This window comes from Onychostruthus taczanowskii, unplaced genomic scaffold (assembly GCF_017590055.1).
Source record: "Onychostruthus taczanowskii isolate IOZ18803 unplaced genomic scaffold, ASM1759005v1 scaffold32, whole genome shotgun sequence".
Classification (NCBI taxonomy): domain Eukaryota; kingdom Metazoa; phylum Chordata; class Aves; order Passeriformes; family Passeridae; genus Onychostruthus; species Onychostruthus taczanowskii.
This window is the reverse complement of record NW_024500572.1, coordinates 3,599,338-3,626,552: the sequence shown is the minus strand read 5'-3', so window position 1 is coordinate 3,626,552 and position 27,215 is coordinate 3,599,338. Positions and strand designations below refer to the sequence as shown.

General features: G+C 53.6%; 2 protein-coding genes across 3 annotated transcripts; one reads left to right on the top strand and one right to left on the bottom strand.

The window, feature by feature from the left end:
- Nucleotides 1-790: 790 nt before the first annotated feature.
- On the bottom strand, nucleotides 791-12,303 carry ACAD10 (acyl-CoA dehydrogenase family member 10). The gene is given in 15 exon segments (XM_041410084.1): nucleotides 791-1,011; nucleotides 2,716-2,869; nucleotides 2,871-3,054; nucleotides 3,494-3,667; nucleotides 4,184-4,329; nucleotides 4,818-4,968; nucleotides 5,522-5,703; nucleotides 6,417-6,485; nucleotides 6,756-6,897; nucleotides 7,275-7,434; nucleotides 8,163-8,321; nucleotides 9,515-9,709; nucleotides 10,260-10,408; nucleotides 11,034-11,260; nucleotides 12,177-12,303. Coding segments are annotated over 14 exon segments (2,100 nt in total). The 5' UTR covers nucleotides 11,191-11,260; nucleotides 12,177-12,303; the 3' UTR covers nucleotides 791-933.
- Nucleotides 12,280-26,280, top strand: LOC121338819 (BRCA1 associated protein). 2 transcript variants are annotated; one of them, XM_041410085.1, is made up of 12 exons: nucleotides 12,280-12,437; nucleotides 12,592-12,750; nucleotides 13,330-13,531; nucleotides 14,262-14,451; nucleotides 15,808-15,921; nucleotides 16,362-16,510; nucleotides 18,312-18,387; nucleotides 18,879-19,017; nucleotides 19,408-19,517; nucleotides 21,054-21,143; nucleotides 22,897-23,000; nucleotides 24,041-26,280. In XM_041410085.1, exons 1-12 carry the CDS (start codon nucleotides 12,356-12,358, stop codon nucleotides 24,399-24,401), a joined length of 1,776 nt encoding a protein of 591 aa, XP_041266019.1. In that variant the 5' UTR covers nucleotides 12,280-12,355; the 3' UTR covers nucleotides 24,402-26,280. The 2 variants fall into 2 exon arrangements, with proteins under 2 accessions (XP_041266019.1, XP_041266020.1); XM_041410086.1 differs by lacking the exon at nucleotides 22,897-23,000 and having other exon boundaries at nucleotides 24,041-24,329.
- The last annotated feature ends 935 nt before the right edge of the window (nucleotides 26,281-27,215 follow it).

Sequence of the window (27,215 nt, the reverse complement as noted above, 5' to 3'; positions counted from 1 at the left end):
TCCCCCTTCCACAGCAGAGCCAAATGCCCGAGGCTGAGGTGGAATTTCACCCTGGAGCTTGGGAGAATCCAAGGCTCAGGTTACCGGCTTCCCTTCAGCCTCTTGGTCCTTGTGCTGAGAGCCAGCACGGCCCCCAGGGCTCTCTGCAGCACTCCTTGTGCCCCTGAGGGCTGCAGGTGGTGGCCACCCTGGGCAGATGGGCTGTGAGCTGCACCCACGCTGGAGGAGCAGGAGAACCCAAAGAACCGTACCCATTACTTTAATAATTAATTAACACAACATATAAATTGCTGACGTTCATAAAGTTACCATGGTTGTTCCCACAGTTCTCACCTAGCTCTGTAAAGCACTGAAAGCTCCCACTGATCCAGTCTGCATCCTCCATGGTCCCCAAAGAGACCCCACCACACTCATGGGACCATGGAGACCATGGAGTCCTCCCAGTTTCTCCCAGCTCCACAGGGCAGGCACTGCCTCAGCTCCTGAGTCTGCCCTGAATCCAGAGACCTCGAGGACTGGATTCAGTTCCTTCCACCACTGAGGATTCTTCCAGCATCTGCAAGTTGCTGGAGGTTGTGCTGAAGAAGAAGAGATGTGCTAAAGGAGATGTGCTGGTCCATTCTCTTTATTCCCAAAACCAAGTTGTGCACCCCCAGCCAGGTCACTCCCAACCAACTCTCCCTGCTGCAGTTCTGACTCCTGCAGCCTCATGATCCAAGGCTGGACTTGGCCCTGTATTGAGCCAGGCAATAAAAGCACTGAGCACAGAAAACACCAAACACCACTGGAACTGAGAAGCTCACAGGCTGCCCTCAGCACAGCCTCTCCCATGCCAGAGTGGCTGGTTTGGGTCCCCATCTGAGGTTTCCCAGTGCTGCAGCTCCTGGCTCAGCTCTGGTTTGGAGAGTCCTGTCCTGTGAACCCTGGGGACCCTCAGCCAGATGTGGAGCTCAGGTCCAAGGGAAGTGCTGGGCTGGGATCTGCACTGTGGAGATGTTTTGCTCCAGGGACCTGTGGGAGAGTGAGACCAGAGCCCATGTGGGCACACAGAGGGCTGCAGAACCAGGCAGCAATGTCCCAGAGCCTTCCAAATCCCTGGGGACCCAGTGCTGGGGAAACACCCGCACTGGGGATCCCACAGCAGACAGGACAGATCACCCCTCATGCTCACAGGCCCCAGACTCAGTGGGGGTCCCAGTGTTGCTCTTTTTGGGTCAGGGAAGGCTCGAGCCTGAGGAATCTGCTCACCTTGGTGCCCTGATCCATGGCCTGTGCAGCCATCAGTGCCTTGTCCTGGCACTCTGTGTCTGGGGGAAGAGGATGAGACCCATGAGAGCTCTGGTGCCCCTGGTGCTGCCCCTCTGACAGCCAGCCATGGCTCTGAAGGACAAACTGAGCTTCCCTCTGCTCCTCTGGAGAGGATCTCCCCGAGAGCTGCAGGGACAGGCAGCCTTTGGGATCAGTGTGGAGTCTGCTGGCTCCTGGTGTGGGATGAGGCAGGATCAGCTGAGATCCTGCCCTGCTCAGCCAGGAACACTCAGCCAAGGGCACCTGGCTGCCAGCCCCCAGGGATGAACCTCCCCCTGGCAGTGCCAGCTGGCAGGGGCAGCCTTGCCCTTGCCCTTGGCCGTGCCCAGCTCTGGAGCACTGTGGCAGTTCCAGGCTGGGAATATTTGGCTGTGTAACAGTCCTCTGCATTATCTTGCTGTTGCAGGCAGCAAAACTCCTCCCCTGGCTTTCACAACACTCTTCCACAGCAAAGGCTGACAGTGCAGGGATGATGCCAAGGGAAGGAGCAGTGGGATGATGTGGAGGTGACAGGGATGAGGGGGCTCTGTGGTGCCACACACCAGGAGCAGCATCTCCACAAGCCCAAGGCATGGAGCGGAGAGAGTGTGGCAATCCTGATGTCTGGAGACTTGGCAAAGATGAGTGTTTCGAGGAAGGGCAAGGAGATCTGCTCATCTCAGCACCTCCAAATTCCCCACAGCTGCTGCTTCCCTGCCCTTTCCACCTTCTCAGCAGATCAGCTGCCAAGTGCCCTGACACACTGGCATTTGCTGGTTTCTGCCAGAGCACAAGGAAACACTTTGGAAGGGCACCTGGGTATTTTTTTGGCAGCTGAAAGGAGGTTAAGTAACCCACTAGAATTTGATAATGTCACTAGAATAATTAGGAATATAATCTTGGTAGCAGCCCAAGGGTGGGGCTGCTTGCTTCCACTCACACTGTGAATGGAAGCTGGGGAGGTGCAAGCAGCTCCCTGCCCCATCTGAGGGAGCTCCCAAGGGAGCACCAGAGGGACAGAGAGAAGGGAATGAGCTCAGCCTCTCCCAGAGGGAGACAGAAGTGAGGCTTCCCTGGACAGGGAAAGGTAAGGAACAACCATTTCTTCCCGGACTGGCAGGAGTTGAAAAGCCCAGCCCAGCCATGCTCTGGGCACACCATCTGCACGGATGGCAGGACCTGGGCAAGCAACCACAGCTGGGCTGGTGTTAATCTGCTCCTCTTGGAAGGGAGTGCCAGCTTCCAAAATCACTGTTTGCCAGGATATGAACTCTATTGCAGCCATATGAACCCAGCCCTTTTCCTCCAAACCCCTGGACTCCAGGAGTGCCAAATGTCTGATGTGATCACGAGAGCCAGGACACTTGGAGGCCACAATCCCCACCCTGGGGCAGGTGCAGCAAAGCAGCTTCAGCACAGATGTCTCACCTGCAGCTCTGGCAGAGGATGTGCAGTCCCTCTGGAATGGGAACTCGGAAAGCCCCACTGGATGCCTGTATTTTCCATCTTGCAGCAAAGCCCCTGGGCCATCCCCAGGCTGCTGAGGGGGGTGACCAGGGGGGCTCTGGGCACAGGGGCTGCCCCAGGTGCTGTAACTCCTGCCCAGGAGTGGCCCTTGCCCGGCCCAGGTGCTGGAATGTCTCACGAGCAGCTTTGTGGGGGGGAGGTTCTCAAACACACGGAATCCTTCTTTAACGGCAAAATCCCAAGCCAGCTCGGCCACAAACTCTGCATCCTTGGGGCTGCTGTCACCTGGAGCTGGCCTCCCTGGGGACAAAAGAACAGGACACTTGTTTGGAAAAGCCTGTGTTAGGTAGTCACATCCCAAACAGCATCACCTGCCCTCCTCTGGGCCAGCCCAGCAGGACTCGGAGAAACTCCTCTCTAAGGATGTGAAAATAACATCAGATTTAATTCTGATAAAGGCTCCAAGGCCACACCTGATGTGTGCAGACAAACAGCACCGAGAGCTCTCACCACCTCCCTGTGAGTCTTGGCAAAGGCTGGTGCTGAGCTGGAAGGTCTGAGAGCTCCATCTGTAGGACACAGCTCTGGGCTCCCAGCTTTGGCCTCTGCTCAGTTCTCCCAGGAAAGGGAAGACCTCACAAACAGCAGGCAGGAACAGGCCTGTGCTGGAGCAGGGAGGCAGCTCCGTGCCCCTGGCTGTGCCCTGTGCAGGGCACAGCTGGCCTGGTGGGCTCCTCACCTGCCAGGGAGCCACGGTGACGCCCCTGCAGCATCACAGCCAGGCGGAAAAAGGCAAAGGCCAGGTAGAAATTCCAGCTCTCCGGGCGCTCCACTCCCAGGTGGCCACAGTACATCTGGGAATACTCCTCTGCTGTGGGAATTCCCAGGTGCCCCAAGTCACACTTCCTCAAGCCTGGAAGATGGGAAGAGGTACCAGTGAGTCAGCTGCCAGAGCAGCTCAGAGCTCCCACGGGATGGTGTGAGCCTTGTGGCACAGCCAGGCCCCTCCATGGAGGCAGCTGCACCCTCCAGGACCTGCACAGCCGCAGCGCTGGCTCTGTATGGAATTCTGGGTTTGGCACCAGCCCCTGCCCCAAAATGCACATGGGGCAGTTCTCCTGGTTAGGGTGAAACTGTGACTGACAGAGATCTCTCCTAAATGAAGGAACCTCTCTGTTTAACGCTGTATTTTTCTTTTTAAGAAGTGTATAACTTAGTGCACAAACCAGTCCTGATCTGCTTCACAACTTTCCCACCCAAAAGAGTTGCCCAGCTTCCCAGCTGGAGTGAGAGGGAAAACAATGCAAAGCCAGAGCCCTTTCCAGCTGCACTGAGCCCCACTGCCAGCTGAGCTGCTTGGGCAGGAGCTGATCTGTTCTGAGCTCTGGTTCCTCTGCGTGTGCCAAAGGTGACTGTGCCCCCTCTGTACCTCTGCGAGCACCAAAGTGGGCTGGCAGGAAGAAGCTCATACAGTTATTCGCCAAATCACACATGGGATCTCCTAGAGTGGCAAACTTCCAGCCCAGCACAGCAAGGACTTCTGGCCTGTCTGGATGAAAGACCAGGTGGTCCATCCTGTATCAGAGGGAAAAAGAGATCAGAAAAGTCTCCAGAGGAGGGAAAAATCCCAGTGCTCAGCAGCAGTAGTTGCTTTCAGTGCTCTTCACACTCTTCAATAATTGCTGAGTCCTTTGGAAGGCAGCACAAAGTGAAACATTAATTTCTGCAAGCAGAGGATGGAGGTTACTCAATATTGAACTCCCTGGTTAATAATGGACTAAACTGTGCTTTGGAGAATGGAACCAAGTTAGTCAGAGCCTCAGATCAGGCTGATTCAGAGTATGGCAGGAAGAGCTGATGATCCTCCAGTGTCAGACCAGCATTTGCAGCTGCTGGATGAAGAAACTCAATCTCATTCCCTGGGGATGCTGACCCTGACCCAAACCCCAGCTTTTGGGCTGCTCTGAAGCTGCTGCCCCAGCCCAATCAGCACCTTTTGGAGTCTGAGGGTCATTTTACACTCAGTCCTTGTTTGCTGCCTGGGATGTGCTCCAGGGCAGTACCTGAAATCACCATGCACCACTGTTGTCTTCTGGGATTCAGGAAAATGCAGAGGCAGCCACCGGATGAGCCTCTCCATTGCTGGGATCACGTGAGTTTCCACAGCTCGATACTGCTTTGTCCAGGTCTCAACCTGCTGCTGGATGTAATTTCCTGGAACAGAAAAACAGAGGCTCCCAGGGAAAGGCACAAAGAGGCTTCAAAAGGGACACAGAAAAAGTCAAACAGCCAGGCAGATCTCAGTCCAGAACCCCAATTTAAGCTCCAAGACATTAATTGCAATGTCCAAAGGTCTCATACTTTCCTAACTGGGCACTGGATTTAATATTCAGGTGGAAAGAATCCAATCCTGGACAAAAATGTAACTTATCCACCAGCTCCAGAAAGCTGAGCTGTCTCTGCAGAGGAACTGGAGGGGATGCTTGGGAAGGTTTGGTCAGAGATGGCAGCAAAGAAGTTACTCCTGTACCCAAAGTGGGCAGAGATGGCAACAAACATGGCAGGAAGCTCTGGGAGGTAGGAGAACTTTGGGAACTCACAGGAAACCTGGACTGGGAGAGCTCTTCACACCCTCCCACCACACCTGGGGATTCAGACTCTGGACTGCTCATCCTCACTTTCCCACCTGCCCCCAGTTTGGTCCATCCTGCCTATCCCTAGAAATGCTGACACCCAGGAGAAGAAAGGATCCAGAGGCTGCTCTCACCGTGCTCCCCGAGGTCCTGCAGCTTGGCAGCTCCGAGGTCCAGGCTGTGGATCCTGGCCAGGACGTTTGCCATGGCCCCGTACCAGGCCCCGCGCCGGCGCGGCGGCACCGCGGGCAGGGACACGGCGCGGTGGATGTGGCCAGCACAGTGCTCCAGCAGGAAGAAAGGAGTGCCAAGGATGCTGGGGAAGCAAACTGGGATGTGTGGGGCTGATGTCAATCCTGCCACTACCCTCCAGATCTCACCTGCACCTTGAACGTGCCCCCCAGGCCTGTGTGGGCGGGTGAAGAGCAGCCCCAGCAGCGCTTGGAGCCCAGCTCAGGCTGCCTGTGGCCCGTGGCTGGGGCATGGCCAGCCCTGGCCCCTCCAGCCCCAGGAAGCTGAGCTTGGAGCCAGGCTCCAGCAGCAGCTGCTCCCCTGCTCCTGCAGTGCCCGTGAGCTGGGCTGTCGGGCTGCTCACAAACACCAGGAGCAGTGGGCACACATCGAGCTGTGAGTCCTGCAGCCAGCAGAGATCTGAGCAGGCTGCAGGCCTCAGGGCTGTCCTGTCACAGATCTGCTGCTGTCACTGCTGTCTGAGGTCTGGCAGTTGGAAAAATCCTTTCTTTATTACAAACCTGAGCACTCTGAGTCAGCAGGAAGCCCTACAATATTGCTTTATAAGTGCTTTTCAGAGAGAGCTTTTGGATTAATTGCTATAATGGGACATACTTAAACCAAACCAAATAAAAGTGATTCTGTCCTTTGAACTTCTAGAGGCTCCTCCAGCCCCACACTGCACAAATGTTCATTAGATCAGAGCACTTTGTGAGCTCTGGTTCCTTCTCTCTTCATCTTTGGGGGAATCTGGCTGCAGTTGCCAAGCACAGAGAGAAAGCTGAGGGACAGAATTACCTTCTGTCCTCGCAGAGAGCAAGCACAGGGGGCACAGGAACACCAGCCTCAGCCAGAGCCTTCAGGACCCTGCCAGGGAGGGAGAGAGGTGCAAGGAATTAGTCCTGGAACTGCTGTGTTGGAGGCAGACACACCATATCACTGTGCTCAGCTTTAAATATACTAAAATCATGTGGCTGAAAGGAGCACACCTACATCTTCCCATGGCCCGGAGCCCCCAGACCTATCCCACACTCTGGAAAACAAGGGGGGGTCATAAATGATCCTCCCCACGTGTCCTGCTCCTCTGGTACTGAGGCAGCTCCTCTGGCACAGCAAACTGCAGCAGGACCCCCTCACCTGTATTCCCGTGGGACAGAAGGGCCTGAGGGGCCATCGGGAGGCTCCTCCTCCTTCTTCAGCACCAGCAAACGACCTCCAAACTTCAGCAAATAGCTCCGGGTGGGCTCTCCGTGGTCAAACTGCCGTAACTGCAGTGGGGCTGGGAGGTGGCAGCAGAGGGTCAGCACTTCTCCAGGCTTTCCATCCCCTTCCTGCACCTGGGGCTGAGATCTCCCTCTGTGTCCCAAACTCCTGGGGAACATGGCTGTAGCTCACAGCTGCCTCACAGGACAGGAATATTCCTGGCATCTCTTTGGCCACTTGTGCTCAACCCCTCCCAAAATGAGGAAGTCCTCAAATGCTGTTTCTTAATTCTAGGAAAGTGACAGATCACTGAAACTGGAATGGCTGTGCTGTTGCTTGGAGATTACAAGCCTTTCCCTAATACTACTTTTCAGTCCCTATGTCATATGGAAAAAGCCAATAGCTCCAGAATATCCAGGTTTTCTGATGGAAGGGCCAAACCCTCTGCAATACCTGTTGTGTGGGCACCAAGAACATCCTCAAGGTACTTTTGTAGATGATCCTTTGGGATTTCCATGCCTGGTCTCACTGAACGAGTATAGGGAACAAACCCTTGCAAAGGAAATCCCAGATGGGTTTCCAGCTCTTTGAGTGCTGCTTCTGGATCATCAACCTGAAACCAGGAGGGAGAGAGTAGCACTGGGTGACAGCTAGAAGACAAAATTTCCTGGGGAAGAGAGAGCCCTGCCTGGTTGGGATGCATTTATCAGCACTGATCCAGTGACACACAGGAATTCATGGGTCATTCCCTGCCAACACAGAGCTTCCCACCTTTACTCTGCCCTGGAGACACCTGTGATGGTGGCACAGGCACTGTGAGCTTGGGCTGGGATAAGAGCTGGAATCCTCTGCGTGCAGTCCAGGGGAGTGGAGGTCACTCTTCCCACCAGTCCCACTCTTGTCCTTTTCCCAATGGTCCCCAAAGTAAAACCCCTGTGCTCACTGACCCCAAAGCCTGGAGGTAACCTGTCAGTCCCCAGCTGACTCATCCATGAGGCCTCAGAGTTTCTGGGAATTCATTAACTGGGGCTCATTTTCTGCTGTGGTTGTCTGAACCATAGGGATGGGGCTGTTTCTCCAATAGGGAACAGAGGAATGGGAGAGGAGAGACTTCCCTGAGGTTACACAGGGTTTGGAGCCATGAGTGAAATAGCCCAGAGCAGACTTTGGCAGTGATCCCTGCTTTAACCCCACCACATCCTGCAGGGACAAGCAAGGCTGGAACAAAAGGCTTGGCAAGAATTGGCCACTGCCGGTTGGAAATCCTGAGCTATTCAAACCAAACAACTTCTGGACCCAAAATCCATCCCCAAATCCCACCCTGGCTGTGCCACTTTGTACCTTCACCGTTTTCATGCCAAGCTGGGCTGCTGCCTCCAGGTTCTGGCTGCTGCTGTCCAGCAGGATGGATTCCTGGGGCTGGACACCCAGGCGCTCCAAGCACAGCTTGTAGATCCCAGGATTTGGCCTGGGCACCCCTTCCTGATGTGATTCAACCATCTACAGCAACAGCAGATGGAATATGCATGAGCCTGTGTGACCACAAACATCTGGGCAGTGCTGGAAATGGAGATGGGAGGGTGGGAAAGAGACTGTCTAATTAACATGAGAAATGAAGGATGTGGAGCTGGGTAGGCTGTGGTTGCAGGGACTGTGTGGGTGCCAACTGCTGTGGCCGTGGCTCCTCCGCTCAAATCAACCAAACAGGATCAGCCAGTCCTTGGATGGAAGATATCCAGTGAGATGTCCCAATGTGGGAGACTCACTGGGTGTCCCAGACCAGTTGTTCAGTGCTGTCCAAGGAAGCCTTGGATGGCAGCACCTTCCAAAGGCTCTGGAAAAGCAGCGTCCTGACCACTGCACCCACCAGGCACCCCAAAGCCATCTCCACAGCAGCTGTGTTGACCATAACCATCCACCTAAAATCTGGATCAAAAAAGCACTGACTCAGTGTCTGAACACCCCCACTGCCCTCACAACCATGAACAATCCAGGCAGCCATTCCCCTGCTCTGTAACACTCCAGGAACAGCAATGAATCCATTGGATGGATATAAAGCCAACACTAACGCAAATAAACATTCAATTATTTTCCCCCCACTAATTGCTGTGCAGGGCTGTTGCTCCTGTTCCAGAGGAGAGGCCGTGGGTATTGGAGCCTCGAGGTTCATGTGTCACCTAATCTGCTAATCTGTGTTACCTACACAAAGGTGAAGTGTGCTGGGAAAGGAGACTCTGCTGGGAGAGGGATCTGTGCAGGGAGAGGAGACTCACCCAGGTCAGCGTGTTGGGGTAGTGGGTTTTTTGTAGCACCGGGGGTGATGAACTCTTCAAAGAGTCCTTACTCTTTTAAAGCTTGTTTTTGTTTGTTTTTTTTAAAGCAGGCAGGGCACTGAATAACATTTATTTCTAGTCTGGTGCTCCAGCTTCCAAGTCCTCTGTCCCCATCGCTGCCTGTGCCTGTTACACAGAGACTCGTGGTTGTGTGGGCACTTTGCAGTGGATTTGCAAATGTCACTCAGCCCCTCTCCAAGCGCCTGCAAGGAATTGTGTCAGGAAATGCTTTCCCAGCCTGCTCCACTGATGTCAACCAAACTGTGCTGCTGCTCAACTGCTACCTGCACTTAAAGCATTTCAGTTGCTGCTTTCACGGGTGGAGGAGCAGAGCCCCATTTGGGATCCATCCAGACTTACCACATCAAAGTGCTGTTGGTCCAGGGGCAGGAACCTCTCTCCATCCCCCAGGCACAAGCTGTGGCTCAGCAGAGCTGTCTTAAGCCCTTCTGCCCGGATACACTGAGCTGCTTCTGCCATTATGGGGAGCTGTTTTCTCATCTCCTTTAGGATTAAATCCCAAAGAAAGGAGTGCACAGGAACACGGACATTTGCCTGAGAAACAGAGAAAGCCCAACAGTGATGATGGGCCAGAAATGGAGTGAAAATAAGAGAGGTTGGGTGGGTAGGTTGCCTGATCATCTTACCTTCTGTCCTGCTTCCTCTGGCAGCAGAAGGCAGGCAGGGAATCTCAGCTAAATTGCTTTGCCCAAATAAACTAATGCTCTCACATTCCTAATTCTGCAGCAGAGATAAAGGGCTGATTTGGGAAAGAGAAATCACTGGGACTGTGCCTGCCATGGGATCAAGGCAGGTTAGAGACAGACACTGACAGCTCAGCAGGCAGGAAAGGAATCTGCATATGAATGTGAGGTGTTTAAAAAGGACTTTATTCCAGTAGGAAATTAAGGCAAATTCATCTGCCTGCCCTGCCCAGACACCAGGATAATGGTGGAAATCTGCCCTGCTCCGACAGCAGTGCTTCCTAGATGGAAAATCCAGACCCTTCAACCACAGAATTTCTTTTTAAAGCTCCTCTTTCCTCACTGGACCTGTTTCCATGCAGCCAGGAAGCACAAGGAGAGCAGGGGGGGAGTTGGCTTACAATCTCAAAGCACTGCTGTCCCAATTCCTGCAGGAACTCCACAGCTGTCAGCTCTCCTCTGGAATACTGCAGAGAGAGGCTGTTCTCCCCTCCAGACAGTGCAGCTCGCTGGATGGTGCCAGCTGGAACGCAGCTCCGGGCCTCCCAGTCTGCATGGAGAACAGCAGGGAAGGCAGGAAAGGGCATCAGCAGACTGGGAAATCAGCTGGGAATCCCTCTGAGGGAGCCCAGCACTGTGAGAATGATGTGCTGCACTGGGGTGATTGACACAGCACAGAGGGAAGAGTTTGGGCATTCCAGGAGCACCTCATCCCTGTTTTCAGCATGGAGAATTCCTAAAACTGCTGGAGGACTGCACCAGCCTTGGGTGGCATCAGGTGGTGGCACTACAGGAGAGTTTTGTCACCGGGGGGTGCAGGGTGACTTTTGATGGCTGAAAGAGGCACCTGAATTTTATCTTCCCTCCATGCACAGGGACAACAGGAGATTTGGTGACCAGGGACCGGACCAAGAGAAGGGCTGCAGCTGTGCCAGGGCTCAGTTAGGCTGAAATATCAGGAAAGGTTCTTGTGCCAGAGGATGCTGGCACTGCCCAGGGAATGGGCACGGACCCAAAGCTGCCAGAGCTCTGGGTGAACTTGGGCACCGCTCTCAGGGACACGGTGAGGATTGCTGGGATGCCTGTGCAGGGCAGGAATGGATGATGATCCCTGTGGGTCCCTCCCAGCTCAGGACATTCTGTGATTGTGCGGGATCAGGAATGGGAATACACACCTGTGGCTGTCCTGTGAGGGGCTGGGAGCAGCACCCCGCTCTCCTCAAAGATCACAGCTTTGTAAGAGAACCCTCTGGAGTGCTGCTGGATCAGCGGGAGCCGCCGGAGCCCGGCACACAGAAGGTTCTGGGCACGGGCAGCGCTGCTCAGGTACATGCTGGGAACCACGGCAGGGCCAGGGAAACTCACACCTCAGCCAGGGAGAGGCTGGAGCACGGCTGCAGAACTACAGGGGAAGTGTTTATTTATGCACACAGAATCATGGAATTGTTATGGTGAAGACCATCCAATCCAACCTCCCTGAATCCAGCAAACCCTCGGGCCAAGGGCCACCTGGGCTCGTGCTCTGAACGCTTCCTGGGCAGCCACTCAAGTGTCCCAGCCACACCAGGGACCCCCGAATGGGGTTAATGCACACACCCCTTCAAACGCTGGGGACAGTGGGATAACTCATCACTGACACACACTAATTACTGCTCACAGTCAGTGACTGCAGCCATGAGAGGGTCACCTCTGCTCCCAGGGAACATGGCACAGAACAAGGTGTGCCAGGGTAGGGCCAGGAGAAATTCCTTCATGAAGAGGGTGGTCAGGGATTGGAACTGCCCAGGGAAGTTTGGAGTCCCCGTTCCTGGAGGTGTCCAAGGAAGGCCTGGACGTGGCACTGGGTGCTCTGTATTGGTGACAAGGTGGGGATGGGTCAGCGGCTGGACTCCATGATCCCGGGGGGTCTCTCCCTCAGAGACCCTCGACCCCTCACTACTCCCGGGCCGATGATCCCGGGGCTCTCTCCCCTCAGGGATCCCTCACTCCTCCCGGGCCGATGATCCCGGGGCTCTCTCCCCTCAGGGATCCCTCACACCTCCCGGGCCGATGATCCCGGGGCTCTCTCCCCTCAGGGATCCCTCACACCTCCCGGGCCGATGATCCCGGGGCTCACTACTCCCGGGCCGATGATCCCGGGGCTCTCTCCCCTCAGGGATCCCTCACTCCTCCCGGGCCGATGATCCCGGGGCTCTCTCCCCTCAGGGATCCCTCACACCTCCCGGGCCGATGATCCCGGGGCTCTCTCCCCTCAGGGATCCCTCACACCTCCCGGGCCGCCCGCAGCGGCCAAGGCTCCCGCTCTCGCGAGAACGTACCCCGAACTCTCGCGAGAGGCAGCGGATGCCCCTCGCAGCCCCCCGGTCGCTGCCGCCGCAGCCGCCGCCGCCGCCTGCTACGTCACCGCGCCGTGACGTCACGGGGTCAGAGGGGAAAGGTGCGGGAGGCGGAAGCGGCGCCGGTCCCGGTCCCGGTCGGCGGCGGCCCCGCGGAGCTCATGAGCGTGTCCCTGGTCGTGATCCGGCTGGAGCTGGCCGGGACCTCCCCGCTGCCCGCGGGCTTCGCCTACAGCGCGGCCGGTGGGTTCCCCCCGCCGGGGGCGCGGGCGGGGCGCGGGGCAGCGCGGCGGGGCCCGCTCCGCACCGCGCAGCTGCCGCCGGGGCCGTCCCGGTGCCGCCGGTCCCGCGGCTCCGCGCACGGCGCCCCGTCCCAACGCCCGCTTTGTCCCCGCAGCTCCGGACATGGCAGCGGAGAGCACCGGCGCGGCCCCCGCCGCCGTGCCCGCCTGCCTGGAGGGGAAGGGCCCCGGGGAGCGGGCGGCCATCCTGCACCAGCACCTGGGCCGCAGGGAGATGACCGACGTGATCATCGAGACCATCCAGCCGCGGGCAGGTACCGGCCGCGGGCACCGGGGCGGTTTGGGGGCGGCCCCGTGGTGGGGAGCGCGTCCCGGTGCTGTCACCGGCCAGGCGGGGCGGGGGCCCGGTGCTGGGGGGTGTGCGGGGCCGGAGCGGGCACTGCGGGGAGGGAACGAGCGGAGAAGTTCAGGAATGCGGGGCCACAGCCGGGGGTTCCCGGGGGGCCACAGCCGGGGGTTCCCGGGGGGCCACAGCCGGGGGTTCCCGGGGGGGCACAGCCGGGGGTTCCCGGGGGGCCACAGCCGGGGGTTCCCGGGGGGCACTGCCCACTGACCTCATCCCAATCCGCAGCCCCGAGCTCTGGGACAGGGACAGACCCAAGGAACAGCTGGAGCTGTGTCAGGGGTTTAGGGTGCAGATCAGGGAAAGGTTCTTCCCCAGAGGGTGCTGGGCACTGCCCAGGGAATGGGCACAGCCCCGAGGCTGCCACAGCTCCAGGAGAGGCTGGATAAAGCTCCCAGGCTGGGATTGTTGGGTGTCTCAGTAGGGTTGCACTGGGTGATCCTGGTGGTCCCTTCCCCTCAGTAAAGGGGAAATTTTGCCTTTGTGAAAGATGAAGCACAAGCTGCCATGGAGGGAAGAAAATCCTCGGAGGCTGCATCAGCTGAGGACAAAACCAAACAGGAGGATCAAAGCAAGGAGTGTGAGGCTGCTCCAGACTCGCCTTCCAAGCAGCTCCCAGACCAGATTTCCTTCTTCAGCGGGAACCCCTCGGTCGAAATCGTTCATGGAATTATGCACCTGTACAAAACAAAGTAAGAATTCCTCGTTTGTGGTAGCTCAGGTGGCAGTGGGAGGGTGAGCTGGCCACCCTGGGGCTGTGGCTCCTGGCTGGGGACAAACAGGAAGGGTGACTAGCTCCTGGGAATGCAGAGAGTGACTGCTGTTAATGGTGGAGCTTGGGGCTGTGGGTGGCACCTGTGACAGCTGTGTGTGGACACTGGGGGTGTTGAGGGCTTGTGAGAGTGTAAGACAAGCACAGATTCGACCAAAAAAAAAAATCATTCCTAGCATGTACTTGAAAGCAGCTTTCCAAGGGATCCCACAATTAAATAGTGATCTCTGGGGTTGGTGACAATCCTGGGAACTGTGTGAGGCAAGAGGTCTCATCCTGTGTTCCAGGGGTTCCAATTCCACACCACTCCCCTATAATTGTGTGATAACTCCCATTTCAGACCTTCCTGAAAGAAAGCAGATCAGGAGTCACCAAAATGAGCATTGGCAATAGTAACAAACATTGCTCAGTTGTTCTAGGGATAGTGCTGAACATCTGGGGCTTGCAAACTTCAGCTGTTCTTATAGAAAAAACAGGTGTCAAACAATCCCACTGTTCTTGGAGCTCCCAGGTTCATCGTGGGATGAATGTTTGTGGTCACTCACTGGTGACAAAAGAGGGTTAAAGTCTGACAGCACACAGCTGTGAACTGTGTGGCTGGAGCTGTGTGTCCAGCTGTGTGTCCAGCTGTGTCCCTGCTGTGTCCCCAGCAAGATGACGTCCCTGAAGGAGGACGTGCGGCGCAGTGCCATGCTCTGCATCCTCACTGTCCCCGCCACCATGACCAGCCACGACCTCATGAAGTTTGTGGCCTCCTTCTACGAAGTGATTGAGCACATGAAGATCATCAGAGACTCCACCCCAAACCAGTACATGGTGCTCATCAAGTTCAGCTCCCAGGTGAGGTGCTTCCAGCATTGCTTGGCTGCAGGAATGTCACACAGAGCCACTGATCTGGTGGCTTCACTGGGCAGTCCTGAGCCAGGGTTGTACTTACTCATGGAGAAACAGCCCTGTCCTCCTTCCCTGAGAATTCCTGGGGCTGCTGAGATGAGTCCCACACCTGGAAGCAGTGGATGCCGTGTTCTGGCTGTCCTGTTCTTTTGGCAGGATATTTTTCAAAAATTAATCCATTTACAGAGTTCTCTGCTGTCTCTCAGCTTGTTCAGAGTCTTGTGCTGTGCTGAACAGAAAAGACCCAGTCAGGGGAGCTTCCTTTGTTTTAAGAAAGACTTTTCCTGCTTTTCTGAGGAGCTGGGTGATTTCCACTGCCAGGCCCCCCAGTCTGAGAGCCTGGGGGTGAATTGGTACCCAGATAACACAGTTTGCACCTTCAGGCCCCTTGGGCTGGGCACATTTAAATTCCCCCCCTAATTCTTGTGTGGACCCTTTCACTTGGACATTCTCTTCTCCCAGCTGCACATGATTTATTTTGGGGTTCAGGGAGAGGTTTCCCCCAGCTGTGAATTCTGCCTGAGAGATTTCCCCAAGCCTTTTGTGCAGATGGAGGATTTGTGTGAGTTTTGTGCTAATTGCAGTAGTTACCAAGATGGTTTTATATCTCCTGTTGCATTAAATTACTCGGGCAAATATTTAGTGCTAACCAGCCTTGCAGCAAATCCCTAAACTTTTGCTCAGTTCACCCTGAAATTCCTGTTTCTCAGGTAATTTCCTGGAGCTCTGTTGACCCCTAATGGCTGTGCCTGCAGGTGGCAAAACAAACCTCCAGGTTCTTTATGCTCCTGCCTGGAGTCACCAGGAGAGTGAGAATGTGGCTGATTGGTGGAGAAAGGGTTTTGGGACATCCTGAGGGATGGTGGATTTGGCAGGGTTTGGGTGGGTTCTGCCTCTTTTGCCCTGGAAGGTGCCTGGGCTGTGAGTGGTGAATGGATTCTGTTCCACAGTTCAAACTGTTGCTCCTGTCCCTGGCAGCAGCCTCTGACATTTTTGCAGAGACCAAATTTGCTTTACAAATGCACTGAAATTGCCAACAAAGGGTAAAACAGGTGCAGAAGGGGAATCCCCAATCCCTGCTGAATGCTCCAGTGTCAGCATTTGTCACTGCCCTGAGCTTCACTCGTGTCTTCAGAGCTGATGCCAAACCCAGCACCAAAACACAGTGCTTGGAGCTGGCTGAAACCCCCCTCTGGTGTTCCAGGGAAAAAGGGAGGATATGGGAGGTTTCTCCTCCTCTCCCTTGGGTGGATCAGCTGGGATTTTTCTGTTTGTAACCAGTTTCCCCTGCTCTGTGGCCAGGCTGATGCAGACAGTTTCTACATGGCCTGCAATGGCCGGCAGTTCAACTCCATCGAGGAGGACGTTTGCCAGCTCGTCTATGTGGAGAGGGCTGAAGTCTTCAAGTCAGAAGATGTAAGTTTGCTTTGGTTTCTTGCCCTGCACTTCAGAAGGTTTTAACAGGATTTTTTTTAAAGAATAAACAGCAAAAATGCCTTAATACATCATCCCCACCTCCATTTCCCATTCCAGCGCTCCTTGGAAGAGTTTGTTGGTGACTCTTTGGTCTTTGTCCCTCAGGTGTGACTTAAACCTGCCTTGGGTTGTAATTTAGAGACTCCACAGAGCACAGTGGGGCTGGTTGCAGGTGCAGCCCCTTCACTGAGCCCTGGCTGTGGCCCTTTGAATGTTGGGATCACTTTCTTGTCTTTGCAATAAATTCCCAACCACTGTGCGGCCTCACAGCGTTCCTGTGTCATGGTTTTGACCCCTGGTGCCAGCAGTGATGGGAAGCTGGAGTTGATTGCTGGTGCTGGGATGGTGCTGAGCAGTTTCTCTGTGCTTGGTGCTTGCAGGGGGCCAGCCTGCCCGTGATGGACCTGACAGAGCTGCCCAAGTGCACCGTGTGCCTGGAGAGGATGGATGAGTCTGTGAACGGGATCCTCACCACTCTGTGCAACCACAGCTTCCACAGCCAGTGCCTGCAGCGCTGGGAGGACACCACGTGAGAGCCTGGGCTTTATTTCCACCTCTGAGGCCCTGCTTGGAGTGCTGGGGGTTGTGCTGACAAAGCTCTGCTGGTCACTGTGGGGGCAGGAATTACTGCAAGTCCTAATGCTCAGTTTTTCCCATTAAGGGGCTCCCAGAGAAAAATCTCCCTGCCAAAAGTAATTGAACAATGATTCCCAGGGGCCTCGCTGCTGAGGCAGGGAGAGAGTTGTAGAGGAATGCTGATTATCTCAAAATACTCCAGGAGAAAAGTGCTGGGCTGAACAGGCCTGGCTGCACACACAGCCCTGGTTCACTCAGCCTTGGCACTGCAGATGGATCTGCTCCTGCCTGGAGCTGAGGGGCCTTGTGGGGAGCCCTGCAGCCTTCTCTCCTACCTGGATGCTGGGAGGGGAGGAAGAGGAGGTGAGGAAGAGCAGGTGTGCAGGGGCACATTGGGAAGGAAAAGAAGGGATGATGACAAGATGGCTCAGTAGAATAAGGCAGGGGAGGCTCCTGTTGTTCCAGGTGAGTGATGGGAGGTCATGTCCCTGGCACTGGGCAGGCTGGGGGTTGGACCTGTGTCTGTCCTTAAAGCAGCTGTCCTTGCTGCCACTGACCCTTTCCTCTTGGTGCTCCCAGCTTCCCAGATCCCTGTGGAGTGGGATTTTGGTGTGCCTGGAGCCCCCAGGTGCTGCTGTCAGCTGGGTGTGTTTGCCATTCCTCTGGACACTTTGCTGGTTTGCTGCACCTCAGGCAGGCACAGACACTGCAGCAGGAGGCTGCAGATCCTCCCTGTGGCTGCTCCATCCCTGCTATCCCAATTCCTGGGTTCTCTGATGGAATGTGAGGAAGATTGTAGCTCCCTGTGATCTATCACTCCCAAGCCAGAGCAACAGAACTCAGTGAGATTAATCAGGTTTGGAGCTGGGCAGGCTGAAGGGCTGCTTTGCTCCATAAATCCGAGCCAGTGGAAATCCGGGGCAGTGGAGCATAGCCAGCACAGGATCAGATCCCAAATAGCCCTTAAATATGGAATATACAATTTAAGCAGAGCTTATGCTCCCAGTCTAAAGAAATGACAAAGGAAAACCTCTGTTCTCCTTGCTCAGGCACCACGGAGGCTGCAGGTGCTGATTTGAATAGGAACTGACTGCAGCCCAGTTGTCTCTTCCCTGGAAGATTTCTGGGGCTTACCCAGCAGCTAATGAAAAATACATAAACAGTCCTGGCAGCCTCAGTTACCCCATTCCTGAGCTGAGCTGCTGCTTCCTTCTGGTCTGGGATGTTCTGTCTTTGTGGCAGCACCGGGGGAGTTCCAAGAGAGATGAAAGATCAGGATCTTTGGTAGATCCAAAAGGGATTGCTGCTACTGATTATTTTAGGGTACAGTTATGGGATGTTCTTCCTGGGAAAGCTGAGATTGAATTGTTCAGGTTGGGGTGGGATTGAAGCATCTCCTCAGGGTTGTTTTAAGGACTTGAGGGCTGTTTGCAGAGTGTCACTTGGCTGTCCCCAGCATTCTGTAGTTCCAGTGCCCTTCCTCAGTGTGTAGCTTCTGTGTAAACCCTTTGGACTGCACCAAAACCAAATCCAGCTGAAATGGTTTTGGGAGAACTGTTCTTTGTTCTGTCACCAGCTTAAAACCAGTAACTTTGTGTGGCATGAATTCAGGTGGGGTGAATGTGAGCTCATGGGTGATACAGGGAACCTCTGCTGCGCAAGGCATTTCCCTGGAGCTCTCTGGCTCTCTCTTCAATGACTGGAATGTGAAGATGTTGCTCCATGTGTCTCATGATGTTCTTGTTGCCCTCCAGGTGCCCTGTGTGCAGGTACTGCCAGACTCCAGAGCCAGTGGAAGAGAACAAGTGTTTTGAGTGTGGAGTTCAAGAAGTAAGTAGGTGGGTGGAAGGTGAGATCTGGCCTAGATCTGACTGCTCAGCTGCTTGGGTTGCTTTGGGGCTGATTTTGGGCTGGTTTTACCAGCCAGTGGGGTATCAGCTTTCCTTTTGAGTTGCATCAGTGCTGGGAAGGGATGTCACCTCACAGGTTTCCTGTTCTGATGAATCTCTGTGGTTCTTAGATCAGTGTGACAGCAGGGAGCTAAACCAGCCTGATGGTGGTGGCCCTTCCAGTCTGTGCCCTCCAGAGCTTGCCGAGATCCCTCATTCCTGGCCAAGGCCACTCTCCCATCTGGGTGGGATTTATCCAGCCCCTGCAGGGGTTTAACTGCCTTTGATGAGCAGGGCTCCCTTCTCCTTGCCCTTCTAGCTGAGGAGGGAAGTGGGAAAGGAAACACTGACTGGAGTGGGGGGTGGGTCACGCTGTCTCGGGGTGCTGCTGCCCCCCAGAGCTGCCCCCCAGAGCTGCCCTTTGTGTTGCAGAACCTGTGGATCTGTCTGATCTGCGGGCACATCGGCTGCGGGCGCTACGTGAGCCGCCACGCCTACAAGCACTTTGAGGAGACGCAGCACACGTACGCCATGCAGCTCACCAACCACCGCGTCTGGGACTACGCCGGGGGTGAGCCCGCGCCCCCTGCCTCCCTGAGGGACTGGGGCTGGGGGCTCCTCCCTGAGGAGGTTGTGTCTGGGCTAATCCCTGACTTTGGGGAGCAGCCATCTCTGCTCTAGCAGCAGCTTGCTGGGGCAGGAGGAGGGGGAAAGTGACTCTGTCGCAAACCGGCGCGGTCCCACAGTGTCCCTGGAATGTTTGTTACTCCTTTTCCATCATACCCCATAAGGTATTTTTTCCAAATACCCCATAAGGTGGCTGAGAGGAATCTGCTAAAGGACAAGTGCATATGGTGCTGGCTTTGTGCCTCGCTGAGGAGCGGGTCTGGGTGGTTTTATTGTGCTCCGTGACTGGGGTTCCTCAGATCTGAGTGCCCATGGTTGGATTTTCTCTCCCCAGACAATTATGTCCATCGGCTGGTGGCAAGCAAAACTGATGGCAAGCTAGTTCAGTACGAGTGTGAGGGGGATATGTGCCAGGAGGAGAAAATTGATGCCTTACAATTAGAGGTAAATATTTTCACTTGTTGGACTCTGCGTTGTGGAAATGTTTCCAACCCCGCCACAACCATGGTTCAATCCCATCAGCTGAGGCAGCAGATCTGCTCCCAGCCTGGAATTGTCTCCAGGCAGGAACAGGATGGGTTTACTGCATTTTTTTCTTTTTCTTTTTCTTTTTTTTTAATTTTTTTTAAGCCTCTCCCTGGCTCTGCAGAGCCGATGCAGCGCAGTGTGAGCTGGCTGCAGTGTCGTCCTGTGGTCACTGGTGATTGAAGCAGAGCTGCTTGTGCTGCTGCAAACGGGGGGCACTGGAGGGAGAAGTGGGTCTGAATCACTCCCCAGACCCTTCCTAGTGGATGTGTGGCTTGGGTTCAGAGCCATGACCTGTGTGGAGCTGTCACTTTGGGTGGTTTAGCTCCCAAACTGAACGAGGGTGCAGGAATCCACGGCTGTGCGCTCACCTTGGCGAGCACAGAGAGCTGAGAGTCTGATGCCAGCCCTGCTCTGTTCCCCTCCCTTGAACAGATAATGATTTATTTATTTTTTGTACCTGTTGGCCAGCTTCTCCTAACTAAAGGAGAGGAGCTTGAAATGCCTGCTTCACTGAGCAGCCACTGCAGCACGATTTCAGCCGCATTAGACACGAGGGTTTGTGAGGAGGAACAGCCCACAGAGACCAGACTGGAGGAGCTCATTGCTCACATAAATATTTGGTTGCTTTTCAGTGAATTTTCTGAATAACACTTAGATGCTAAACCAGCTAATTTTAACCCTTTTTTTTTCTGTGAGGTGGTTGCTTAAAGCATGTAAGATCTCTCTGTCTAATAAGATTGAAATATTTCAAGAGAGAATGAATTTGGCAGTGTTTTGGCACTCGGAAATTATTGAGAGTGATCAAGGCTCTGTGCATGTTTAATTCTCTAGTGAATGCCTAAGTTGATGCTTATTAGCCTGATGAAAAGGAGTAATCACCTTTTTCAACCTTCTCATGACTCATTTGCAGAACCAAAAGGGAAAAGATGGGATGTAGGGCATAGATCCATGTTCAGATACCAAAATGACATTGAAATGGGCCATACATGGTGGAGAAGAGTAATTTGGAATGGTTACAGAGAGCTGAGGGTGCCTTCCCAGAAATCTCCTTATAGGAAAACTGGATAGGTGCATTGATCCTACTGCACGGAGTTTGGGTTCCCTCAGCCTTTGGAATCTCAGACTCTCAGGACAGGGATGGGTAGTGCTTCATTTTCCTGTAGACATTTATTGCTATTCCCCTGAAAAATCTGTCTCCTTAAACAATTCTTGGTTTGATACTTTCACTCAATCCTTGTTGTGCTCTAAAGGCTTTCCTTAATTTCAAAAAAAACCCAAAATTATTTGATTGGGAAATCAAACTGGTGAAAACCATCAGCTGGATCTGCAGCTGGGTTGTATGTCCAGAACCTCCTGATTTCATCTGGTTAAACTGATGAAATGGTTTGTGGATTGGACCCCTTAGGGCTCCTTAACCAGCAGGGCCACCCTGACTGCTGTCTCTATTTGTAGTATTCCTATTTGCTGACGAGCCAGCTGGAATCCCAGAGGATCTATTGGGAAAACAAGATTGTCCGGATCGAGAAGGACACAGCTGAGGAGGTGAGCACTGCCCTGGGCCTGTGGGAAGGGTCCTGGCCCTGTTCAGTGGAAGAAGGAGCTGCTGGATCTCTGGCTGAGCCTGGGCACTGCCTGCCGCAGCCTGCTCCGCTCCCAGCTGGGAAAATTGGCTCCAAGATGGATCTGTCCCTTATCTGGCTGCTCTTAGGGAGCAATTTGCTGCTCAGTGGTGCAGAAGCAGGTAGATTGCCACAAAGATTGCAGCTTGATTTAAATGTGCTGCTGGGGAAATGCAGCAGTGGTGGAAGGCAGCGTGGTGCTGCAGGATCCCGGAGCCATCCGTCTCTCCACGGATCTCCAGGGAATGTTGGTGGAGCAGAGACAATATGACTTTAATTTGCTCGTCTGCAGAAGGTGGAACTGTCTCTCTGCTCCAAATGCATATTGATTTGCCCTTTCTTTTTGATCCCTTCTCTCTCCTCATCACCCTTTGGGAAAAGTTCAGAGTCTCCTCCTATAAAACATCCTGCAGGCAGGACTGCTTCAAAATGTCACCAGGAAAAATCCAGGGAGGATATTCTATTGCTTTTCACTCTACATAGATCCTTTCAACCAGGTTTATAAGTGAGTCAGGATTTAGAATTAAGTCCTTAACTTTCTTCAAGACTTCTAATTAACCATTTAAGTGTCTGCAATTACGTAAAAATAGAAATTGTGACTGTTGAAATGGTGGTCATTGACCTTGTCCTAAAGAACAGTCCCAGAAATCTTATGGAGAGCCTTATAAAAGGAAAATACATATGAAAAATCATCTTGCAAGTGGCCAGGAGACACAATCCTCAAAGCAGCTTCAGAATGAAACCACTCTGATCCCTGCTCCAAACGTGGTTTCATGTTTAAAGATCCCAATAATTTCATCCATGGCACTTGCTCCATGTAAGTCTGGTCTGGATCAGTGCCACCATGCAGTGTATTCCATTATCAGTGCTCAGGCTACTTCCCCAAATTAACCATCAGCAGCACCAACATTCTCTGATTAGTACTGGAAGGCTTCAAACCTGCTCTGCATCCGTGAGAGCTGACACTGACATTAGTCCAGGCTGCTCCTCCAGGAAAGCATGTTCCATTAAATCCCTGCCCCACAGCCTGTGAGGCACCAACAGAAGGGAAAGAAGAATTCCTGGCTGTAAATTTCCTGTGAGTCTCATGCTAGAGGTTTGACACCTGGAGAAGGAGAGCTTGGCTTTCTCCAGGAGCAGCAGCTGGAATGGGGCAGCAGAGGGAAGAGGAAGGCCATGGCCAGGGGATGTTTGTGTTTGTGGGAGGGAGAGATTGGTGTCAGTGGGTCAGTGCTGACTCAGCCCCTGTTCATCTTCACACTCATCCTCTGAGGTTTAGTTTAAAATGAGCAAAAACCCGGCCTTGTAATGCCTTGAGGTGGAAATCTGAGTTTGCTGATGGATCCAGAACCACGAGAGAGTGGCCAAAGGAGTGCTGGATGCAGGCAGGAAGAAGTTAAGGAGCTGCTGCAGCTTTTGGCAGCGCCTGGCACGGATCTGCAGCCGGAGTTGCTGTTCTGTGGGAGCAGCTTCCACGGCAACGTGGCTCCTTGGGACTCTGGGATCCAAGGGTAACACGGGGGGTCCTCAGCAGAACAAAGCCTTGGCTCCAAGCTTTCCTTACCTGGGGAGAGGAATTGGTCAAAGTCTGGAAACAGCTCTGGAAAACCAAGTGTCCTGATGAAAGGGCAGCGGACTTTGAGCTGTTGGAAATGCCCCTGTGTTTGTTTTTACAGATTAACAACATGAAGACCAAATTTAAAGAGACCATTGAGAAGTGTGACAGTCTGGAACAGCGGCTCAATGACTTGCTCAAAGAAAAGCAGTCAGTGGAGAGGAAGTGGGTACCACTGCCAGGTTTAGTTCCATGCAGCCATTAAAACACCGTGCACTGACATCCAAAAAGAAAAAAAAAACCCTGCTATTCTTGGGTTTTGAGCTGTTTAAGCTGCAATACTGAGAACATGGCTTGCTTTATAAAAAGCTCTGATTTCTGTAGGTGTTCACAAATGGGAAATGTCTGAGTGAGCCCAGCTTTGGGGCCATGAGCTCCCTTTCCACGCTCTGCATGTTTAGCATTCAGGGATCCTTCCTCTCCCTGCTCTGAGGGAGATGCCAGCCTGTTCTTGATGGGTGCATCCAAAGGGATGAAAGGCAGCTCAGCAGGGGCATCACCCAGCAGAGAGGAAAACACAGATCTTGGGAAGTGCCTGGAGGAAAGCTGTCAAGCCTGGGAATTGTGGATCCATGCAATCTTTGGGTGGGACTGTGTCCCTGTTCCTCCCAGCCCAGGGCCTGTCCAGCAGTCCTGGCTGGAGCAGGGAGCACAGGCACTGAGCTCCCTGCAGCTCACCTGGCACTGAGCTCCATGCAGCTCACCTTCCTGAGTGGGAAACAGGCAGAGGAGGGTGCCAGCAAGCTGTTAGGGCAAAAGCAGAGTTGTTGGGAGCAGGAAGCCCTGTCTGTGAGTCACAAGGCTGATACCTTTGCGGGAGCATCTTCCTTCCCAGTGAAGTGGTATTTTGAGGGTCTTGGCAGGAGGCCCCTGACTGCCCTCAGCTCTCTCAGGATCCCTTGTAACCCCTGTGCCCTTTTTGGCACCCATTCCAAAAGCTGCAGGTGTTTGTCCAAGTTCAGTTCTGTCTCCCAGGCATACCCTGCCTGTTGCCTTTGCTGTTGGCATTTGACATGAGATGGAATTGCCTGACCTGGGGGGGGGATTTCAAAGTCTTCCGTCTTGCCCCTCTTTGCCCATCTTTGGAAAACCAAATTCCAGGTGGAGTTGGTGGGCTGGGGGTCAGATACCCAGTGAGAAGGCTGAGGTGGTGTTTGGTCTGGGTGGGCAGTGCTGCTCTCCTGACTCCTGCTTCTCTCTGCAAGGTGTTCCCAGCTGAACAACAAAGTGGCAAAACTCTCCAACGAGCTGAAGGAGGAGCAGGAACTGAACAAGTGCTTACGAGCAAACCAGGCCTTGCTGCAGAACAAACTGAAGGAGGAGGAGAGGGTGTTGAAGGAAACCTGTGAGCAGAAGGACCTGCAGATCTCAGAGATCCAGGAGCAGCTGAGGGATGTCATGTTCTACCTGGAGACACAGCAGAAAATCAACCACCTCCCAGCTGAGACCCGCCAGGAGATTCAGGAAGGACAAATCAACATTGCAGTGGCATCTGCTGCCAGCTCCTCCACAGCAGGCACGGGCAAACCTTCCTCCAGGAGAGGCCGTGGCAAGAGAGGGAAATGAGAAGGGGAATTCTCTGCTCCCACCCTGGAACTGGCCGTGCCAGCAGCAGGCCAGGCTCACCTCGGGACTCGGGCTGGGAACACCCAGCTCACTAAAGCTCAGCTAGAAATTGTCTCCAGAGCTGCTCATAAAACTGGCTGCAAGTCAGTGGAGGTGTCTGTGGTATTTAAAAGCATTTCACTGCACTATTTAGCTGTTTTTAGGCAGATTTTGGTGACCATTTTGCCTTCCCTCCTTTTCAGAGCCCCTCCTGTCATGCATTTGACTTTCTTGGAGAGTGTTTTGGGGTGGGGGGGTGTGGGGTGTGTCCATATCCAACATCCCAGTCCCTGTGGGGATGCTGTAGAGTAGGCTCAGCCTGGTGTGTAAGGCTTCTCCAGTTCTTCTCCTGGATTAAAAGTATTCTCAATTAAGTTATTTAATAAAACAGTGTAAATTAGGTTATATACATCTGCTTTTTGTATGTGCAGTTCTGACACTGCAGAACTGCCTGTGCAGGAGTAGAACTGTAGTTTGGAAAGAAAAAGGAGTGAGGTGTGGAAAATAAACCATCTTAGTGGTGTAAGAAACCAGGCAAGTCCTAAAGGCCAATGGTCTGGGAATTTAAAGGCTTTAAGGGACTTTGCTCTGATCTCTCTTAATTTTAAAAGTGCCCTTTGAGAGGGCCAGTGCTTGCTGTGCTGCCTGTGGGGCAGAAAGGGTGGAAGTTTTGTGTTCTGGATGCTGTTTAATGTGATTATTTTACAGGTATTTCTACTAATTAAGTAGAGTCATCTGTGAGTTGGGGAGCACATTCCCTGTGCTCCTGGAGCAGGGGGTGTGTGTGTCCCCTGCCTGAGCTGCTCTGACAGTGTTGGTGTGAGCTCCAGAGCTGTTCTCCTCAGAGCCAGGTGAGGAGAGGGACAAGCACAGCCTTTCCCAGACTCTTCCCACATTCCTGGAGCTGCCAGTGCTGCCCCTCCACCAGGTCCTCACCAGGAGCTGCAGCTCTTGGTTCAGTTCCTGTGCTCACCAAAACGTGGCACTATCCACAACCTCAGCTGGCAGAGCTTCTGTGTGACTTGCCCTAAAGGGACACAGGACCTGGAAGGGAATTTTGTGCACAAATCTGCTTTGGTTTGGGTTTTCTGTTGGTTTTTACTTAGAATCTAAGACTTGATGCTTTGGGGTGGGAAGTTTTTCCCCTGGAGAAGCAACTGTCCTGGTTGCTGTTGTGCTCAGAATCAGAGCATTTAAAGGCTGATCTTTTGTTAAAAATGGCAGGGGAGTCCCCCATTGTCTTTCCAGGCCACAGGATGATCCTGGTCCTTGTAGGAACAATCATGACCTTAGTTTGGAACACTGAAACAGCTCTGGCTGAGCAGGGCCAGCCTGGAACACAGGCATGAAACAGCCAGTTCTTTATTGCTAGAAGTTGTTCTTTTTTTGGCCCATTGAAAGGGACAAGTCCCAGTCCCTGGAATGACCCTGGGAAGGGGGGTGGTTCTCATCCACTTCCTGGCTGCATGGACACAGAGAGTTGGACTTCCTCACTGGAATTACAGGGCTGGTAGTGCACTCTGGGCATCCCCTGCTTGGGTTTGGAGATCTGCCCCCACCACCTGGAACTTGGACCTTTTCTGACTTTGTAGCAGGAATGTACACTCACTTTTCCAGTGTGTGGATTGTACTACCAGGCCTCTGCCTTCTGTAAATGACTCTAAGGACCTCGAGATGTACAGCACGGCTTGCTCTCCTAGAGAAACTATTTTATTTAAGATATATTTTTACACCATTAAGATCCTCTGACCTTTTGCTGAAGGCTTGCTTTGTGTAGAACACTAAAGATGCTGTACTGTATCTTGGAATTAATTTTCAAAAAATGTGATGGAAAATTAAAGCAGCGTGCAGTTCTTTCTGTGTGTTTGTTCCACTGGAGGGGAGGGAGGAGGTTATTTTGGAAGTCTGATAGTTTTTAATTCAAAGGCAAAGCTGTCCAAATGAGCTCTTGGTCTTCTTTGGGCTGGGGAAGTTGGGCCCAGCTGAGCTGATAGGAGCAGATAAGGCTGGGCAGTTGTCTCTGGGCAGCTTGTGCAGAAAAAGCAAGAATTGTAGAAGGCTTTGTGTTAAACCAAGTAACTCTCAGTCCTTGAATCCCCTCCAGCTTCTTAAACCATCCCAGGTGAGCAGAGACCCTGCAGTGTCTGTCTGGGTGTTTGTTCACTGCTGTAGATCACTGGGCTCCCCCAGGCTCCCTCCCCTGAGAGACTTCCCATGAGGAACTGGGGCTTGTGGTGAAGGGAAAGGTCCCAGCTCAGGCTGGTCTGTGACTTTTCCTTACCCCTCATCTGGACCCACAAATGCCTGGAAAAAGCTTTGGCACTGGGACCTCAGCCTGTGGTCAAGTTTTGACATCAGCAAGTGGAGCAGCAGGTCAGCCCTGGCTGTGCCTCACTGTCCCCACAGCAGGAGGCTGCAGTGGTGAAACTCGCCAGCACTGCACAGCTGAGATTGGCCGAGCTCCTGCTGTGGTTACAACCCTTGAAATAGACTTCTTAAATTTGTAAATCCTGAAAGGAACACACCTTTCCCCAGCTGAATGGCACGGGCGTTTGCTGGCTGTGCTGGGTGGTCTCCCAGGGAGCTGTAGGACACAGCCCTCCATGAAATAACAGAGAGATGTTCCTGCAGGGGCAAGAAATGAGGGACCTGCTCTCCACAAAGCACTGCTGGTGGCCAGCACGTGCTGGAACTTCCCTGGATCCTGCTGTTCCCTCTGGAAAAGATCCCTGCTTCATCTTCTGGCAGGGAGGGAGCGGGACACCAAAGTGATTC

What these genes read in the sequence shown, in the direction of transcription:
- LOC121338819 (XM_041410085.1), top strand. Translation starts at nt 12,356, where the DNA reads ATGAGCGTGTCCCTGGTCGTGATCCGGCTGGAGCTGGCCGGGACCTCC. An exon ending in AAGTCTTCAAGTCAGAAGAT is followed by an intron (nt 15,922 to 16,361) that starts GTAAGTTTGCTT and finishes TGGTGCTTGCAG; the next exon opens with GGGGCCAGCCTGCCCGTGAT. An exon ending in CGTCTGGGACTACGCCGGGG is followed by an intron (nt 19,018 to 19,407) that starts GTGAGCCCGCGC and finishes TTCTCTCCCCAG; the next exon opens with ACAATTATGTCCATCGGCTG.